General features: G+C 41.1%; 2 protein-coding genes across 3 annotated transcripts in view; one reads left to right on the top strand and one right to left on the bottom strand.

Moving 5' to 3' along the window:
- Window positions 1–500, bottom strand: part of LOC124111139 (fragile X mental retardation syndrome-related protein 1-like) — a 53597-nt gene extending 53097 nt beyond the window's left edge. For both annotated transcript variants that reach the window (XM_048391354.1, XM_048391353.1), the window contains exon 1: window positions 444–500. In XM_048391354.1, the coding sequence (XP_048247311.1) occupies window positions 444–494 (51 nt within the window). In that variant the 5' untranslated portion in view covers window positions 495–500. The remainder of the gene's footprint in view (window positions 1–443) is intronic.
- Window positions 501–678: 178 nt separating this feature from the next.
- Window positions 679–21038, top strand: part of LOC124111140 (WD repeat-containing protein 44-like) — a 31489-nt gene continuing 11129 nt past the window's right edge. Inside the window, exons 1-12 of the mRNA XM_048390922.1 lie at window positions 679–832; window positions 4485–4539; window positions 5102–5163; window positions 6889–6970; window positions 7678–8268; window positions 9635–9778; window positions 11547–11807; window positions 15444–15580; window positions 15968–16063; window positions 17076–17137; window positions 19241–19302; window positions 20285–20365. Coding sequence (XP_048246879.1) covers window positions 774–832; window positions 4485–4539; window positions 5102–5163; window positions 6889–6970; window positions 7678–8268; window positions 9635–9778; window positions 11547–11807; window positions 15444–15580; window positions 15968–16063; window positions 17076–17137; window positions 19241–19302; window positions 20285–20365 — 1692 coding nt within the window. The 5' untranslated portion in view covers window positions 679–773. The remainder of the gene's footprint in view (window positions 833–4484; window positions 4540–5101; window positions 5164–6888; window positions 6971–7677; window positions 8269–9634; window positions 9779–11546; window positions 11808–15443; window positions 15581–15967; window positions 16064–17075; window positions 17138–19240; window positions 19303–20284; window positions 20366–21038) is intronic.

Raw genomic sequence — 21038 nt, forward strand, 5'->3', positions numbered from 1 at the left:
AAGGATATATGGTTGAATAACGAAACTTAAACATTGGCTAAGCGAAAGTCACACTTGATAGCATTTTAGACTCATCTACAACATTGTTTTTGACGTGACGATGAGTTGTTATGAAAATTTGGGAGTTGGAACAGAAACTGAGCCCCTGTGATGTCAAGTTAAAATAATGAAACAGTTCTAAAGAGGTTGATGGAATACTACAGAATTATGATATATGATACTTTAATATGATAAAATTCACGATCAGAGCATGCTCTTGTCGGTATTCGAAGAATTTCTTTTCTTGGAAGTTAAGAAAGCATGCCGGTTCAAACACCCATCGTTAAAAAATCATGAACTCTCAAAAAGTATCCATAATTTCGATAAACCACCATCCGGAAAAAGTGAATCTGCTTTCCAAATTGATTTCACAAAAAGAAGAGTTGAAACAGTTTTGGATATACCTTGTAATAGGCTCCACTTGGCCCGCAGACCTCTACCGCAAGGTCCTCCATTTTGGATGGGTGCGGACTTCTGGGAAATTCTTACTTTCGTCTTTGTAATAATGTGAGATCAATGCATGAATATTGTTCCAAATGCAATCAGTGTTATTTAATTACATATAAAAATATATATCATAATTATAACTGAAAAAGAGGCGTTTTTATTTTTCTCGAGAAAACTCGTCTTCATGGAATGTCAAAATGGCCGCCCACGGAGGATGAAGATGTGTTTGTTTATTATTTTGATGAGCTAATGTGGTACATACGGAGTACCAAAATTATTGGAACATAATGTCTTCCGACAGTGAACCAGATGAGTTTTTTGATGCCCCCGATGCTACGCCATACCAGTAAGAATTGTCCACATATCTACCTTTTATTAATCAGATGGCCTATTTATGGGTGGTCATCTGTAATCAACACTGACAACAGCATCATCGTCTGCAAGTTTAGGGATTGCGAGGGGTACCCTTTCCCTGAATACTTATCCTAAATCATTAAACATGTCATTCGCTTGTCAGACCACTGTTGACTTCCAGTCACCATGCAAAGAGGCCAGGGCTCAAGACATCTAATTGTGGAAAAATATTTCAGTTGTAAATGCGTTAAATGGTCAACTGGGAAATACAGTATTTTATTGAATGTGTCAATAGCAGGGTCTTCAAGATTTTACGATGTAAGAATTCAGGAAAACTTAACTTTACCGTGTTGCCCCTTTTCAGACTTCAATGAGCGACATGCGGAGAATCGAACTTGTGTTGCCAGCCTAATGTGTGTTAAAACAGGGTTTACAGGGCAAGCTAAATGAGACATCATACTGCAGTATTAACATGACCACCCCACTCAGACACAGTATAGTCTGGCTCTGTATTATACCTGTCACTATCATATAGCTGGAATACTGCTGAGTGAAACATGTCACTATCATATAGCTGGAATACTGCTGTGCAACATGTCACTATCATATAGCTCGAATACTGCTGTGCAACATGTCACTGTCATATAGCTGGAATACTGCTGAGTGCAACATGTCACTATCATATAGCTGGAATACTGCTGAGAGCAACATGTCACTATCAGTATCATATAGCTGGAAATCCGATGAGTGTAACATGTCACTGTCATATAGCTGGAACACTGCTGTGCAACATGTCACTATCATATAGCTGGAATACTGCTGAGTGTATCATGTCACTATCATATAGCTGGAATACTGCTGAGTGTAACATGTCACTATCATTTAGCTGGAATACTGCTGTGCAACATGTCACTATCATATAGCTGGAATACTGCTGAGTGTAACATGTCACTATCATTTAGCTGGAATACTGCTGTGCAACATGTCACTATCATATAGCTGGAATACTGCTGAGTGTAACATGTCACTATCATATAGCTGGAATACTGCTGTGCAACATGTCACTATCATATAGCTGGAATACTGCTGAGTGTAACATGTCACTATCATTTAGCTGGAATACTGCTGTGCAACATGTCACTATCATATAGCTGGAATACTGCTGAGTGTATCATGTCACTATCATATAGCTGGAATACTGCTGAGTGTAACATGTCACTATCATATAGCTGGAATACTGCTGTGCAACATGTCACTATCATATAGCTGGAATACTGCTGAGTGTATCATGTCACTATCATATAGCTGGAATACTGCTGTGCAACATGTCACTATCATATAGCTGGAATACTGCTGAGTGTAACATGTCACTATCACATAGCTGGAATACTGCTGAGTGCAACATGTCCCTATCATTTAGCTGGAATACTGAGTGCAAAATGTCACTATCATATAGCTGGAATACTGCTTTAAATGAACAATCTTAAATGAAGGGGTGGTTATTAAATGTAACAGTTAGTCAGTGCATCCTCAGCCACCACAGGGGTCACGGGTGGCCCAGTCGTCTAAGGCGCTGCGATTCGCTGTGCAGAGTTGCGTCCCTTGGGCACGCCAGAAACCTATGATTGGGGGTTTGAATCCCGGTTCGCGCCAATTATGTTTCTAGGTTTGTCAGCAACATACCCGTTCTTGTGGGTTTCACCGAAGTGGTAAACGTCTGAGACCTGCATCACTTAGGGCTTTCCTCCCACATTAAGCTGACACGCCTGTATAACTGGAATAATGTTAAAAGCGGCATTAAATCCAACTCACTCACTCAGCCACTACACCTTCGTGTTCTGCCATGCCTACGGGGCGGTCGTGTAGCCTTGTGGTTGAAGTGTAGGCTCATGTAGACCTGGGTTCAATTGCTGACATGCGTACAATGTGTGAAGCCCATTTCTAGTGTCCCCCGCCCTGAATTTGCTAAAAACCATACTCACTCACTCACTCACTCACTCACTCACTCACTCACTCACTCACTCACTCACTCACTCACATGCCTACAGGTGGCCCTGTGCTACTCCTGCTATTACAGGAGGTAACTTATATTAGTTCCTGTTCTATTTCAAGTGTATTGCGATCTCACAACTGACAGTTCAAGTATTGTGTGTACCTAAGTATTGATGATATCGCAGGTATAAGTGAATCTTTACAGCCCTATTACCTACTCATGAACTGGGGGCATGGGTGGTCCAGTCGTCCAAGGCCCCCACGATTTGCTGTGCAGAGTTGCATCCCTTGGACACTCCAGAAACCTATGATTGTGGGTTCTAATCCCGGTTTCTAGGTTTGTCAGCACCATACCCCGTGCTTGTGGGTTTTACCGAAGTGGTAAATGTCTGAGATCTGCATCACTTCGGGCTTTCCTCCTACATTAAGCTGACACGCCATGATATAACTGGAATACTGTTAAAAGCAGCGTTAAGCCCAACTCACTCACTACTCATGAACTTTGTGTGAACATCACCGCAAAAAGCTGCAAGATTGCAGACGCAACGTTAGGCAATAATCACTCACTCACTCATCGTCTTGACATGGAAGCAACATGAAGAGCAGATACTACATGTCTTGATGTCAAGAGAGAGACCAAGCCGTGTGTGATACAAACAGTCCTCGTTGGTTGGAGTTCTCGCTGGTACCCTCTCGCTAGAACCTTAGACACGTGAAGATCCGGGGTAGATAGGTCTTCAGCACCCATGCTTGCCGTAAAAGGCGACTATGCTTGTCGTAAGAGGCGACTAACGGGATCAGGTGGTCAGGCTCGCTAACTTGGTTGATCCATGTCATCGATCCCAATTGCGTCGATCGATGCTCATGACGTTAATCACTGGCTTGTCTGGTCCAGACTCGATTATTTACAGACCACCGTCATATAGCTGGAATATTGCTGTGTGCGGCGCTAAACAACAAACCAACCAACCAACGCTAGAACCTTGGTGTCACTAGGTGTCACTTGATTCGTTGGTTGAAAGTAATGACTACATACATAGTGGCAACATGTATCCATGGGTGATAGAGGAACATAGTGTCTGTGAAGTATTGTCTGTAAGCATGGCATGTCCAGGTTGATCCAGAATTGGTTTCTTGTCATTTAAACCCGTGAAGATCCGGGGTAGATGAGGTCTTCAGCACCCATGCTTGCCGTAAAGGGCGACTATGCTTGTCGTAAGAGGCGACTAACAGGATCGGGTGGTCAGGCTCGCTGGCTTGGTTGAAGCATGTCATCGATCCCAATTGCGTGGATCGATGCTCATGATATCCATCACTGGATTATCTGGTCCAGACTCGATTATTCACAGACCGCCGTCATATAGCTGGAATATTGCTGAGTGCGGCGCTAAACAACCAACCAAAAGAACCTTGGTGTCACTAGGTGTCACTTGATTCGTTGGTTAAAAGTAATGACCATGATGACTGAGTGCGGCGTAAAACAACAAACCAACCAACCAACCAATCATGTCATTCAGTTTGGAAGAGTAGGGAACCTCATTGCAGCCTTTTAGCAATATGGCAGTTGAAGCACAACCAACATGAAAAAGTGAAAACAGTTTATCAATGAATGTGGCCATAACTAACATTTAACTGATTACTTGTCTTTGCAGATCATTTCAAACTGATACACCACAAAATATTACCACAGATGAAGTGCAGGCCACGGTGAGTCACTCAGTCTTGTCTGTTTGGGTTTATCCATTGTGTTAATGACTTGTTATTGTGCAGTGTTTTAATATTCAAGGACCTATGGATAACCTTTGATTGCTTTTTATAGAAAGAACAGGTGATGAAGTGTTTTTTATCATTAGTGGCGTTATTAAAAGCAAATTGTCTGTTTATGATGCGTCAGAAATGTTAGCAGCCAAGTTGGACCATGTTTTCCCTGACTCGAGTCGAACATTATCTGTTTTGTCCGATCTAAACCTAAAGCAGGAAATTTGCTACAAATCAAGGCTTTTATTTTAAAATGGAGATGTATTTATGTATCACAAACACATCCCTCCCTTTGAGAAACCTTTTTGTAGATATTTACCTTTCTTTCTGGTTGTCAGGCATGGTGACTTGTTTAATTGCTCATGATATCAAGCACTAGTTTGTCTGGGCATGACTTGATTCCTTAAAGGCTGCCATGATATAGCTGGAATAGTGATGACAGCGGACTAAAGCAATGAACAACAAGCATTATATCGATAGTCACATTGAAAATGCCTTGCATATGTTACAGTTATCTGAAATAGAAGAGGAGGAGAAAAGGCTCTTGGAGCTGAAGAAAGCTGCAGAAGAAAGGTGTGTATCGTTGTCATCTACGCAAACTGGTCATTCACCAGACACCAGACCTTGCGCATACTCTCAGTCCAGGGATTTATTCAAGATCCTAAACTGCACCTGGCTGGAAAAGGGGAAAACATATATATTTTGTTCAAAAGTGGGATTTTTTAATGTTCTAATTTTCTTAAAGTCAGTATTTTAACATTGTATTGTAAGATTGTGTTCCATGCAATGATATAAAACTAAGCATTGAAACCTCTTCCTATGTATTGGTCCTATTTACAGTGAGATACAGGTTCACTTTAAAAAGCCATGAAATTAGTCAATAGTTACATATATTAACATGAATCGGGTCATTATTAATTCCAGTATGGGTATTTTAAATGTCATTTGCTGCAGATTTGGGATGGATATCAACCTCTGAACAGGTTAGGATAAATCACTGCAGTCACTGGGTTGGGTGGTCCAGGTTCAGTTATTTACAGACTGCCTTGATATAGCTGCAACGTTGCCGACTGCAGTGTTGAACAACCTTCACTCACTCAGTACATGTCAGTTATTCCAAGTTGGCAGAAAGTAGGGGCTGTCCACCTTCCTAGTTTATCATTCCTTCAGAAGGGGAATGGCTAAATGCTTGAACTATTTCATTAAATGTTGCACAAGCAGCCACCAGTTGCGAAGTGGGATCAATCAGTTACTGTTTGAGTGGTCGGAAGCCTAACCTTGAGAGTTATTAAGAAAATTAGTCAGATTGGTTGATAGAAATAATGCTGTTGTTCTTAGCTACAAGTATCAGGAGTATAAGGCCACTGATTTCTGTTCTAAGGTTTACAGTTATGTTGGATGCTTGCTATTGCTGGACATATTAATGTATTCTCTTCTATCCAAGAAGGCTCTGTTCTTATACAAAACAATAAACAATGCATTTGATCAATTATTACAAAATAAATTAAATGTATCCTTCAGTTGGTCCAATCCCTGAGCCCACAAGGGGCAGTCGGTTGGCCAAGTGGGTAAAGCATTCGCTCGTCACGCCGAAGACCAGGGTTCGATTCCCGACATGGGTACAATGTGTGAAGCCCATTTCTGGTGTCCCCGCCGTGATATTGCTGGAATATTGCTAATAGCAGCGTGAAACCATACTTACTCACTAACCTAAGCCCACAAATTAAGATTCTAAAAGGCACTGTTATAACAAGTTCCTCCTGTGTGAAGGCTGATGGACACACTTTGAACAAAGCCCTGTGATGCTGTATGTTAGCTAATACACATAGCCAGTGGTACATGTTCTGTTGGAAAGGTGAGATGAGGTGAAATGGGGATAACAACTCATTCATGATCATTGCATGTATATAGCAATGTGCGTGTACTAGGCAAGACTAATGCTGGTTTTATAGTGCTAGCCCATTGAGATACCATGCCACAGTTTAACATGAATACCCCACTCAGACACAGTATACTCCAAGACAACCAGTCCTTGTTTTATTCCCTTAAATCTGAGCGCCAGACATGGTAACAACACGTACCATGTTTTAACACCTTTTAAACATATTTCTACATGATGTGGCCAGGTAATCGAATCACCAAACTTCAGCTCTCAAGGCAGACATTCTATGCACTTTCCCTGAAAGAAAACTCCCATTTGTAAACAAGGATTAAATCTATGTGAAGTACAATGACAGAAGAAGGAAAAGACTTTTTGAACCAACAGCTGAACAGATCCTATTGTTTGTATTGTTGTAGGCGTCGCCGGGAGGATGAGGCGCTGCAGTCTCGACTACATGAGCTCCAGAAGAAGAAGGAGGAAGAGGAGAAGAAGAGTGCTGTAAGTGTAGTGATTGATTTCCATTGTCTGCAAGCCGGAGTCTGTTTGTCTTGTGATATCCTGACAGCATGTAGAATTTCAGGGATATCTGTTATATGTTATATATCTATTTTGTTATCACTATTTGGGCTTGTCATTTCTACTTAAGTCAAGATATGTTATCACAATACTTAGTTTGCTTCACTTTTTGTAAGAAATTCTTAATGTTCCTTGTATCCCGGCTGACCAGAGGTTGTTGGTCATAACCCATTTGTCACCCACCATATTGTCAGATACCCCATATTGTCAGATACCCCATATTGTCAGATACCCCAATTGTCAGATATCCCATATTGTCACATACCATATTGTCAGATACCCCATATTGTCACATACCCCAGTTGTCAGATACCCTAGTTGTCAGATACTCCATATTGTCAGATATCCCATATTGTCAGATACCCGATATTGTCAGATACCCCAATTGTCAGATATCCTAGTTGTCAGATACCCCTTATTGTCAGATACCCCATATTGTCAGATACCCCATTTGTCACATACCATATTGTCAGATACCCCATATTGTCAGATACCCCATATTGTCTGATACCCTATTTGTCAGATACCCCATATTGTCACATACCATATTGTCAGATACCCCATATTGTCACATACCCAAAATTGTCAGATACCCTAGTTGTCAGATTAATTAATTAATTTGTTTGCAGATACAGAAACAAAAAGTTAAGGATGCTGAAATCAGACGAAGAAAACTGGAGGAGATGAGGGAAATAATCGGTGTGGAAAGTACTCCAGGGAAAACTTCCCAGGATTCCTCACAGGAAGAGGAAATTGTGGATGACAACGAGGACAGCCCTGTGAAAAGCAGTAAGGGTTCACCTGTGTCCAAGAAATCCAACACTATTGAGAAAATGGAGAACAGTTCGGAAGAGAAATCCACCATGCTCATTCATAGTCGACGTCAACGTTCGGGATCATGGGGAGACTTGCCAAAAGACACATCTGTTTTGGTGATTCAGAGAGAGGATTCTGATTCCAAGCTTAGCACCCTTCAACAAAATATAAATGTGTTTCATCCTGTCAAGGAAACGGGCGTAAAACTGTTAGATTCAGATTTAAGTGACGATAATAATTCTTGTGAGATTGAGACGTTGCAAGTGGTGGATGATGTGATAAAAGACAGTCAGTTATCTGGGGATGAGCCTGATATTATTAAGAGCACTAAAACAAGGACCCCACCGAATACGTTGTCTCAGCCAGTGGCGCCCCCTAGGAGGAAGAAATCCGGTAGACCTGACGTGAGTCTTTGTTTTCCCAATATTAACAATGTAAGAATGTGCTTCTGATGCTACTTTCCCAGTTCATGATTGAAGCCTACTAGTTCCAAGCCTGAATATTGTGTAAGGGAATTGTCTACGAAGTTCAACTGTCCATATACATCAGCGCCAAAACTGAATAACGGGATCGGGTGATCGGGCTCGCTGACTTGGTTGATGCATGTCATCGATCCCAGTTGTGTGGATCGATGCTCATGATATTAATCACTGGATTGTCTGGTCCAGACTCAATTATTTACAGACCGCCATCATATAGCTGGAATATTGCTGAGTGTGGCGTAAAACAACAAACAAACAAACAAACCAAAACTGAATATGACACCAAATGGCAAGTGTGCTTTGAATGTGTTTGTCACAAACTTGAAATACACTGCTTAGAAGTTAAGGATCAAACTTGTACAAAATATTTGCAGTCACATTTTTATCTAACTTGCAATATCCTTATGAAGTTTTGCATTTGCTTAAATTTTTGCAGTTTGGGTAAAGAATGTTGGATTTGACATTATATTTACTGATTTGACAATATTGGGAGCCTTTTAGAGACTTCTCCTTTCACAGCAAAAAATGGCATGTTTGAAAAAACACATCTCCAACAAAATTGCCAGGTCCCCCGAATAGTTTCTGGTTGGCTCTTTATCCATGTTATAGTCTGTTGTGAGGGGCGGTCGGGTAGCCAAGTGGTTGAAGCGTTCGCTCGTCACGCTGAAGACCCGGGTTCGATTCCTAACATGGGTACAATGTGTGAAGCCCCTATCTGGTGTCCCCCGCCGTGATATTGCTGGAATATTGCTAAAAGTGACGTTAAACCCTTCTCACTCACTCACTCACTCACTTGTTATAGTCTGTTGTTAATTTCTCAGATTTGTAAACAATATGATGCAATATGTTGTTTAGGTATCTAGAGATAATAAACAAATCTTTTTTTGCAACAACCCCATCGCATCACTCATGTAGAAAGTTGTGTATGCCATTATTTTACCAAACTTGACAGAATTTGCATAATATTTAGTGTGTGGTTAGTTTGATTCGTTTAGATCACGAATTGTCTGATTGAATCTTTCTACCTATAACTGAATGTTTAGCTCACATGACTGAAAGTCAAGTGAACTTTCAACTTGACTTTGTGCGGTGTTGGTTGCGACAATGTCTGTCATCATCTTCTCAGAAACCATTGGACCAATGAAGCTGAAACTTCGAATGCCGCTCTTGTTCCAGCCACTGACAAAGTTTGTTAGTGACCGTGTTTTTTTGCTTTTTTGCTTTTTAAACTGTTGACGATATATCCAGGGTGAGCTACAGTGCCATGGCACTATTTTTATCCTGACAGAGCAGCACAAGTGGGTCATCAGGTGCTAACAGTCTAGAGTTACCTGCCCCTGCCAACATCAGTGGTCATGCTTCACAAGATGAACAGTCTCTAGATCTTCGTCATATGATCAGAGACAAGGGTGCGCGGCACATCTTGGCAGAGGTAAGAATTGAAGGATATGTATGCCAGGTGCCTAATCAAAACAAAGACATGTTTGGAACATATTTGCAATTCAGTTTGAAAGATGGACAACCCTATCGTGGACTTCTCCAATGTCCATGTTGGCACACTGCCAAAGAGCACTTTTTTATATAATAACAACAATACTTTGTGGCAAACTTTATGATGATGTGGGAGGTGCCTGAGAACCAAGACTATTATTCTTTTTATCCCAATGAGACGTTTATATTTTCAAATATGAGACCAGATTTTCAGGAAGTTTTTTATAGTGTTTATACCGTATGAAATATAAAACATCATGCAGAATTGCTGTGAAGTATGTTTCGCACTATGTATTGTATCGTGAACAAGGTATCGTGATACATATTGTATCAGGAGATAGTCGTGTTGTGACATCCCTATAAAGAACCAATATGTGTAACAGTATACGAAACTATATGGACACAGGTATATGTATAACTCACTCACTCACTCAGGGGGCACGGGTGGCCCAGTCGTCTAAGGCGCCGCGATTCGCTGTGCAGAGTTATGTCCCTTGGGCATGCCAGAAACCTATGATTGTGGGTTCGAATCCCGGTTCGCCCCGATTATATTTCTAGGTTTGTCAGCACCATACCCGTGCTCGTGGGTTTCACCGAAGTGGTAAACGTCTGAGACCTGCATCACTTCGGGCTCCCACATCAAGCTGACATGCCGCGATATAACTGGAATATTGTTAAAAGCGGCGTTAAACCCAACTCACTCACTCACTCACTCACTCAAGTCCCAGATTCATCTTTGGTTTGTCATCCCCATGATTGTGACTTGCCCCGAAGTAGTAAATGTTTACGACCTGCTTTGTTTGGAGGTATGACAGTGTTTGACACTGACCAAATTTGTCAGTTTTCCAAAGGATCATCACAGAATATAAATACTGATCTTGTTGGATCGCTACAAGACACAATGTTGCTGACCAAAAATGTTTATATATCAGATATTTTGTCATGTTCTTACAACAAGTGAGCGTGTGTAATAAGAAAGAGAATCATGACAAGTAGGTAGCCACTGCACCACACAGGGTTGTTCAGGCTGCTGGTTTTGCTTGGAGTTTAGTGTCGATCTGTTGCTGACTTTGACTTAAAAACTTAGATTACATTGTTATTTCACTTTGTCTTTTCATGCCAAAATTAACACTAGACCACCAGACCTGCATTTATTTAATTTTATTGGTCCTTAAGGAAATATACTGGACTCGGTCCAGCGGACCAGTGTGAGTGTCGAACAGTGTATAAAACCTATTCTGTTTTAAAGATGGTTCATCATGATTAAACAAAGCTAAATGTAACTTGGACTCCTTTTCTTGCGCATGTATTCAGTGCAGTGATTTGGTCAGAAGCTCAAATTTACTAAAATTAACCATCATCCTACAAAGCTGGCAGGGGGCATGGGTGGCCCTGTCATCTAAGGCGCCACGATTAGCTGTGCAGAGTTGTGTCCCTTGAGCAGCCAGAAACCTATGATTGTGGGTTCGAATCCCGGTTTCTCGGTTTGTCAGCACCATACCTGTGCTCGTGGGTTTCACCAAAGTGGTAAACGTCAGAGACATGCATCACTTTGGGCTTTCCTCCAACAATAAGCTGACAAGCTGTAATAAAATTGGGATACTGTTAAAAGCGGCGTTAAACCCAACTGTCTCACTCAAAGCTGGCACACCATGTTATGACCCAGGTACTGTTCAAAGTTGCATTAATCGTCTGTGTTTACCCATCAGGATGCTGAGTTGGATGCTGTGAAATCCGATGTGGAAATGCCAGATGACATCCCGGTATTCTCTCTCCATGAAGCCACAGATGAGGAATTGTTCGAGGACAGTGATGATGAAAAGAAAGGCAAGAAAAAGAAATCGGACAGAGTCAGACGTCAGAAGTCATCGGAAAGTAAGAAAGACAGTCCTAGAGATCATCCGTCTTCTCCCGAACAGCCAACAGGAGGCAGACCACGTTCCTCCTCAGGCACCCCCCTCACTGATGATGTGAGTACACTGCTCTGTTGTTCTTGAATAATACCTATCTACTTATCTGTTTGTCCCCAGGGTGCCACAGGGCAGTCATAAACATAGTTTGATTTGCGTTGTTGTATTTGAGTGTGTTAACACAAGGAGGCTTTAGGCATGTCTGTCCTGTTTGGTTACCACTGACTGCATTCACTCATCCAAAGAAGTTAAAGAACACTGATTTTTTCTCATTTGACTATAGTCATGATAGTTGCAGTGTCTGAAATAACTAGGGCGGTCGGGTAGCCTAGTGGTTAAAGCGTTCGCTCGTCACGCCGAAGACCCGGGTTCGATTCCCGACATGGGTACAATGTGTGAAGCCCATTTCTGGTGTCTCCCGCCGTGATATTGCTGGAATATTGCTAAAAGCGGCGTAAAACCATACTCACTCACTCACTCACTCTGAAATAACTTGGGCTGTATTAACCAGAGGCTGAAGTGCTGCCTTTTGCTATTGTGGGGGCCGGGGGGATTTGTCATCTTTGTCATTCTCACGTAGTTGTTTGCATTATTTCAACTGAATCAAGATATGATTTGTCTCATATCTTTTGCAAATTTTCAATATTTATAATGTCTGAATGCAGGCAGGTAACTTTGAAGATGGGCAGGCAACACTTATGGGTCACTTGCCTACTGTCTTGGGTTTTGAAATCATTTCATACACTGTGTAGTTGATCGGTCATGGCTGGTGGGTATTGCAACACACAGCCTTCCAGTTGTGGGTGTTCTTTAACTTGTTTAAAGTAGTATATAATTAACATAATGACAAGCTGTCACTTTCTACAATTAGTGCACTTTGTGAAGCATCTAATTGTTTTTGGACCTGCTTCAAGTATTGACAGACAGTTCTCAACCCCTAAGCCAGTTCTTAAATGACAAAATTCTTCCACCAATAGACATGGTAGCATTTGAAGTAATAGTTCCTTAATTGTTCCCACAGACCTGTCAACCCTCCCGCATTTTGCAGGAGACTCCCGCAATTTGATGAAATCTCCCAGTCTCCCGCATGATGGACTATTTCTCCCGCAAAACAGAATTCTTCATTATTTTAAAATATAGCCTCCATTGTCCCGTGAGTAAAACGAATGAACGGGAAGTTTGCGTCCCGATCTGTCCGGTAGGCTCCCGGATTAGCGACCCTTATCACAGCCACCCGCAGGGGGACCCAGATGGGCCTTTGTCCAGTAATCAACTGGTAATTAAATTCATATGGTGAATGATTGAACAATGTAAACTGTTAAGAAAACTCGGATAGTCCTAACAGGTGCCTGAATGGTTGAACTTGAAATGAAAAATCAGCCAAGTATTCATCACTTGATGAAATGAATTGTTGTCTTCATGTTCTTAGCGTGTTTATTCTTCCATAATTTAAGAATGTAGATACATATGTCCGGTCCAGTTATACATGACTTTATTGGTTATCAGATTTGTCAGAAACTTTGTAAAAACATCAACATACCTCAAAGTTACGTCATTGAACTCTTGGAAATGAAAACAAAATATGTCCTGCAAGCGCCGTCTTCAGAAACAACACTATGCGTGATTGGTTGATTCGGTAGTCGAAATAACAATGAGTTACACAATAAGGCTTCCTCACAGCTAGTGTTTCAAAGTCAAAGTTTAAAGTGAAACTTATATATTTCCTTTTTACTGACATCGTGACTCGTGTGCACAGAAAATATCAAAATAGAACTTTATCAAATTTCGCGAGAATGTATCATGTGATTATTTTTACACGATTTGATTTGCTAATAGTTTGCTTGCGTCCCTGATCTGCAATCTAATTTGCATACAACAGTACTAGTCAACCAATGAGATTAATACACGTCAAGGTCAGAAAGGTCAACGACAACGAGACTCATTTCATTCATAAATTGTAGTAAAACGTAATAGTACTTCCAAATATGGCATACATTTCCGCAGACTACCGCAGACAAAAAAAACCAGTATATCTTATTGAAATTAGGGGCGATGATGTTGCATCAGGATAAATGGATTTGATATTTCTTTGGCGAATTTTGTAACCAACATTGCGCCAAACACTCAGAAAACCTGCATCGTAATGAAGCCTGACAACTGGTCGGATTGAACACGTCGTCAACTGGTCAAGCTACCGATTGTGAAATTTCAATATCTGTTTGCGTTTATCTGAGATGATCTTTGAACAAAAGTGATATGGGTAGATTGTGCTGGGTTTATTTTTGGAGGAGGAAAATGCAAACGGAAATTAAGCAAGCTGTACGTATAAGAAACTTATTGATTATTTATTGTTTCAAAATATTTGGTTTTCTTAGTAACATTATTAAAAATTAAAGTTGGAAATTATCTTATCTTCACTATTTTATAAATCTCCCCCTTTGGAGGCAAATCTCCCCCATTTTGAAGTCAAATCTCCCACATTCTCATGATGAGGGGTTGACAGCTCTGTTCCCATGCATGGTATGTGATTCTATGTCTGGTGAGGGGGCACGCGTGGCCCAGTCATCTAGGTTACACACAACCAAATGTTTTCCCATAGACTTCTATAGTAATGTTATATTTTTTTTTAAATTAACTAAGCATTCAACAGCTATTACCTGTACGTGTGTGCACAGTTTGGCCTTAGGGCAGCAATAAAAACAAAACAAATGAGTAGCTTAGCCAGCTCCTTTTCCAAGTAGAGGAAGCTAAACACACCACCCCCAGTTCTGCACCAAATGTCGCCTACTTGAAAATATCTGTGGTCACATTCAGCATAAGTCATCATCTAGAAAAAGACAGTACTAAATATAGAAAAACATGGTCAGTTTTAATAACTGGATCGATGTACATTTAAAAGACTTAAAAATCTTACACAATATCCTCCAATCACAGCCTGCAGATATCTCTCGATCTGCACTGAAGACTCCCTACGAAAACTGCACTGTCCCAACTGGTTCTGATTTCGTGTAGTAGAACCTGTAAGGCGCCGCAATTTGCTGTGCAGAGTTGCATCCCTTGTGGGTTCAAATCCCGGTTCACCCCAATTATGTTTCTAGGTTTGTCAGCGCCATACCCATGCTCGTGGGTTTCACCGAAGTGGTAAACATCTGAGACTTACATTACTTCAGGCTTTCCTCCCACATTGAGCTGACACGCCGTGATATAACTGGAATACTGATTTGAGAAGGTGATGTGTCACATAGGTACATTGTAGGCTCATTAGCCATTGGCTGCATGCACTCTCATACGATGACAGTAGATGTAACATGAAAGAAACTGTGAGAGCAACAACAAGATGACAGTCTGCAAAATACATAATGGTCTACAAAAAGCTTGACAATTGAAATACAAGAAAAAGGACCATTTATGTAACCATACAAATAGTTAGGTATTAGGACAAGTATCAAGATGCACCAATCTCATTACGATCCAAGCTTATACTCCGATACGATACTTGTCTGCATGAAGATCTGAGCACATCGCCATAGGATCACGTTAGTGAACCTTTAACCAAATTTTACGACACAATCTAAAGGAAGGATAGGTAGGTTCTGAGCCAATCAGAAATCAGCTTTCTGAAGCGATTTGTCCTCCATGGCAGTCAGTCATTGCTCAAGTTGTCTCTTACCGTGATCATCACTTGCTGATCTGCAGGAAATCCTGGCACTGGTGATGGTGAAGAATCTCGACACAGGGGAGACGATCCCACTTAACCAAGCCGAGGAACACCTTCCAAAATGTCTGAATCCTCTTGACCTTCATATAGTCCAAAGAACAAAGGAATTCAGCACGTAAGTCTGGCAATACCATATTTAAAATGAATACCATATTTAAAGAACTGAAGATCGGTGTACAATTACTAAGAATTTGCTTTTTTATATAGATTTGATTAGGGGTGAATAAATCATACACTGATATAGTCATAAAAGACTCCTGCAAAGGCCTCTCTTTTTAATCAGATTTTTCAAAAACAATCTCATGGCCAGTCTTTGAAATAAGAAGGAAAAGACATTTTGAAAACATGATATGCTTATGCACTCTCTCAATATCTGTTGATTGGGTGAACCTATAAAGAATGAAAATGTGTTTTAAGGAAAGGTGAACATTATTAGTTGATGCCATTCATTTATATTCCCACAACAAGCACCTGCAGTGTGTACTATTGTTGCATGTTTTAGCGATGGCCACAATGCAGGCACACAGTCCGATGAGGATGACAGGGCGTCGCAGGTCGGCTCTGTGGCCCAGCTCGGACAGGGAGCTCGCAGGAAAACGTTAGTATTTTATGAAATACTGCCATTGATGCTTCTCCATAATATGTTTGCAATTCTTTTCAAAGTTTCATACTATGAAGATCAAGTGTGACCACCAAATGTTATAGGCATGCTTTGATATACTCAACTGATCAATGACCTTTCGAGCTTGAATCATCCTGCTTCATCTATTCTTATAATCACTGGGATTTCAGTCACTGACTTGGTCGCCAGTACCTCATGCTTGTTCTACAAGTGGACTAAAATGAGAATCAAGTGGATATAATGGGGTCTGGCTGATTGTGTGTCATCATATCCTGACCACATTCATAGTTATGATTCGACCGACCCTTTGGTATGTCTGAAACCTATGATCGTTGCTTCGAAATCAGGTTCGCCCTGATTATATTCTAGGTTTGTCAGCACATACCCACACGCTCACTCACTCACTCACTCCAACCATCCAACCATCCAACCATCCAACCACCAAAAAACCAACCATCCAACCACCCACCCACCCACTCCTTGTGATAAACTGTTACCTGGAATATAGCAGGAATGTTCTGGTAAACAGTGATGCTGAAATTATTATAAGACAAATGTATGTTGCAACGAACAGCCTTTTTATCCCCCGCCGGGCCAGAATGGCAGAAGGGGGATTATGTCGTGGCGCAGTCCGTCCGTCTGTCTGTCTGTCTGTCTGTCTGTCTGTCTGTCTGTCTGTCCGTCTGTCCGTCCCACAGAGGGTACTAAGCTTGTGAAATCAACTCCTCCTACAGTTTCCAGAGAATATCCCTGAAACTACACACAAGATGTCGACATGTTGATGATACGCATATCGCAGTCCCGTTTCATTTTCGACTAATTTTGACAGAGTTACTGCCCCTGTTTTACGGAGCTTCATTTGCCTAATTGTGAGAGAGGGTACTAAGCTTGTGAAATCAACTCGTTAAAAAAATTCATGCTGGGGATGTTGTGCTCTCAGAGCACTCTTGTTGAACTGAAAGATGCTGAGAACCTTGTCATGTTGCAGGAAGAAGCTGAGGCGGCTTTTCGGAAAAACCATCAGTAAAGTGAAATCTGCCGCCGATCATGGTAAGTGGTATTCAAATATGGAAGATACTTGCAGTTGGGCTGGAACGGGTAACTGGGGGACTCAGGTCAGTGGGTACTGAGTAGGACCTGGGCCCCGTTCCTCAAAGCGATCTTAGTGCTACAGTGATCGTAAGCCTATGTTAAAGTATGGGACTTGCGATCACCTTAGCGCTACGATTGCTTTGAGGAATGGGACCCTGGGCACCAACAGGACTACCTGGACCCATGGTTAGTCACGTGATATACTGTTTAGTGACAACAATTATCTGAAACCCTATGATTACACTACAAGTCACTAATATTCTCACTTCTTTCTGACTACGCACCCGTTCCTTCTTACTTTTATATGTTTAAATAAAGAAAAAACTTCAGTCATCTTCAGTGTATGTATGACCAGATTGTTTTATATGTGTATCTAAATACAATTTGCCAGGGCTACGGTAAAACCTTTCCTAATCGGACATCTCTTGAGACCTGTAGCGGGTACCCGGGTAGGGTCGGGTAATAGGGGGATGGGTACCCGGATAGTAAATTTGGACTCATCCCAGCCCTAACTTGCAGTGTTATACATGTTTATTACTGATAGGATGTAATGTTTCTAGGATACATCAGTTAATTTTAAATACAATAAATTTGGTCCACAATGACTCATATCGATGATTGACCGGAACTGAGTGTTTGACTGTTCTTTCTGTGCTGCCATGACAGTGTGCGACATGCTTCATATCTTCGATAGCTGGACCTCAGGGTGAAACATGCTTGCCCGAACACACTGTCACCCTTATCGGAGTAACCAGTGAACATACCGGGTAGAATAGGTCTTCAGCAACCCATGCTTGCCGTAAAAGTAAAAGGCGAATATGTAGTAAGAGGCGACTAACGGGATCTGGTGGTCAGGCTCGCTGACTTGGTTGATGCATGTCATCGATCCCAATTGCGTGGATCGATGCTCATGATGGTAATCACTGGATTGTCTGGTCCAGACTTGAATATTTACAGACCGCCGTCATATAGCTGGAATATTGCCAAGTGCGGTGTTAAACAACAAACAAACTTATCAGTGTAGCTGCCCTTGAACGCCCTGTTACTTCAAGTTGCCAATGTGTGTAGATATTGGGGCTGGGATGGGTAACTTGGGTCGGGTGACTTGGGTTGGGTGGGTCTTAAGTAGGACCCGTGTACCCATAGTACCACCCGATCCGTGGTTAGTCACATGATATATTGTTTAATAACATTAACAATAAAACAAGTTGCAAGTTAATCAATTCAGTACTTTCTGACTGTGCATGCATTCCTTCTGGCTTTTATATGTTTTAGTAAAGATGAAGCTTCAGTCAACTTCAGTGTCATGATCAGATTGTTTTATACGTGTATCTAAATAGATTTTGCCAGGGCTCCAGTAAAACAATTCCTGATGGGACGTTTTGTTTCCAACTAATAGACATGTCTTTTCTAAGTGATGTCCTACATATGTTGTTGTTGCTTTGGGGCCTTGTGGTTTCTTGTTTGCATTTTTTAATTCACCTGCCAGGGTGAGGTCAGGCAAGCTGTTTTCAACCTGTGGCAAGGAAATCAAAGATATTAGGCAAATTGCACAATGTCATACCAGGTTAGGTACCCGGTATATGATATGCGGAATATTCAGATTCCTGTATTCTTCATAAAATTCATGTTCTTACAAAAACCTTAAATGCCCTCTAACAATGTCTAATGCTTCTCAGAAGAGTCAACTAAATCTAGCTGTCAGGATTGCGAACTTATTTTTGTTGCATCTCATCCTTACCAAATGCTGTTGGATGTTGCTCATGATATCAACCACTGATAATTTAAGGCATGACTATTGTAGACTGCAGTGTAAAACAACAAACAAACGTTGTTCGCAGAGCTACGGGTATATCTTGACCCCAATTTGTCTCATCTCCACAGTAAATGTTGTGTAATTGACACAGGTAAACATTTTGATAAGGATTGGATTAAATAGGGGAAAAAGCAATTTAATCATCCACATGCCTTTTCGAAAATGAATTGTGATCTCTACATGAGATTGTGCAGGTTATTGAACTCACTCACTCACTCACTCACTCACGGCTTCTGTTGGTGCAGCTCTGTATGGTGATGAAGCTGGAATTGAAGCAGACTTTCCATCTGATGATCAGATCTTTAAGGTACAGTGATTCAAATAAACTACTTGTGTTCAAATTTTCTGGACAAGAATTGGTCTTCAGCGACCATGCTTGTCGTAAGAGGCAACAAATGATCGGGTGGTCAGGCTCGCTGACTTGGTTGATGCATGTCATCGTATCCCAATTGCATTGATAGATGCTTATGATGTCAAATCACTGGATTGTCTGGTCCAGACTAGATTATTTCCAGACCGCCGTCATATAGCTGGAATATTGCTGAGTCTGGCGTTAATCAACAAACAAAATGTAACTGAAATACTGTTTAAAGCTGAAATAAACCAACTCGCTCACTCTTGGAGCTGGCAAACTCTATTTAGTTCCGGCCACAAAGATATGCCTGGAAGATGCTGATTGCAAATGTAAAACAACACAGCACATACCAGTTCAACCAAAGTGGTAGACATCTAAAACCTTCATCATTTTGCACTTCCCTCAACAAGATGCTGCTTATGACACTAAGTGTTATATCTGAAATACTGTTCTAAAACAGGCAATATGTCCACTCAAAGGAGGCAACGGCACACGGTGTGTGAAAAAGCTGCATGTCTGCTAGCACATGGAAAGCAAAATGTCGGTTTTGGCTAAAGATTCAGAAATGTCCCTAGCCAGACTGGCTACTGAAATGTTAACAGGGATTTTTTATACGCATATCTTTGTTGATCAAAACAAACAAAGTTCAGGAGATCATTACAACCTTAAAAATAACAAAATAAAATTATCTCTTTTTTTTAACAAATCAAGGTTACAAGATAAGAGTTACCCCCATTTGACTCATGATTTCTGCATTGATATTAAATTTCAGAAAAAATAAACTGTCACACATAAAAGCTGATGGAATTTGAAGCTGGCTAGTAGTTTTTAAGGCTAGGAATACACCTGGCCAGTTATATCATCAGTCATCAGCTGCAGGAATCAACTAACACGATGTTATTAATTGTGATGCCTCTTCTCTGTTTTTTTCCAGATCAAGGCATCCAGAAGCAACAAAGGACCGTTTGACTTCTCCCAGCCTAGGGTGATGCAAGACCTCAGTGGGGAACACAGTGTAAGGCACTTTGGACACTGTAGTATTAGAGCTGGGACGATACACCATCTGTGAGATCCATGAAGATCCGGGGTAGACATGTCACCGTATCCCAATTCCGTGGATCGGCGCTCATGATGTCAATCACTGGATTGTCTGGTTCAGACTCGATTATTTACAGACCGCCGTCATATAGCTGGAATATTGCTGAGTGCAGCGTTAAACAACAAACAAAACACTGTGGGTTTCCCCTTCCAAAACTTGTGATGTTTATGACATCTTGTCTGTTCTGAAGGATGTCTGAGGCGAATGCTATCTTAAACACAAACACTTTGCAGAGTTATGTCCATGGGGCATGCTTGAAACCTGTGATTGTGGATTCAGATCCTGGTTTGCCCTGATTATGTTTCTAGGTTTGTCAGCACTATACCTTGATTGTTGGTTTTAACAAAGTGGTAAACGTCTGAGACCTGCATCACTTCAGGCTTTCCTCCCCTATCAACCTGACACTCTGGGATACACCTGGAATACTTACTCCCTTGAACACGAACAGAATTATCATGTGTGATAGGTGTCGACTAAATCCTGCTTTAGATGTCTACCTGTGCTGTTGATTTCAAAAGATAATATCCCAGCAATATTGTGTAATTCCTTATAATAACAGTCTCTGTGGCAATATTGTGTAATATATTTA

This window comes from Haliotis rufescens, unplaced genomic scaffold (assembly GCF_023055435.1).
Source record: "Haliotis rufescens isolate VD_foot unplaced genomic scaffold, xgHalRufe1.0.p SCAF_9, whole genome shotgun sequence".
NCBI lineage: Eukaryota > Metazoa > Mollusca > Gastropoda > Lepetellida > Haliotidae > Haliotis > Haliotis rufescens.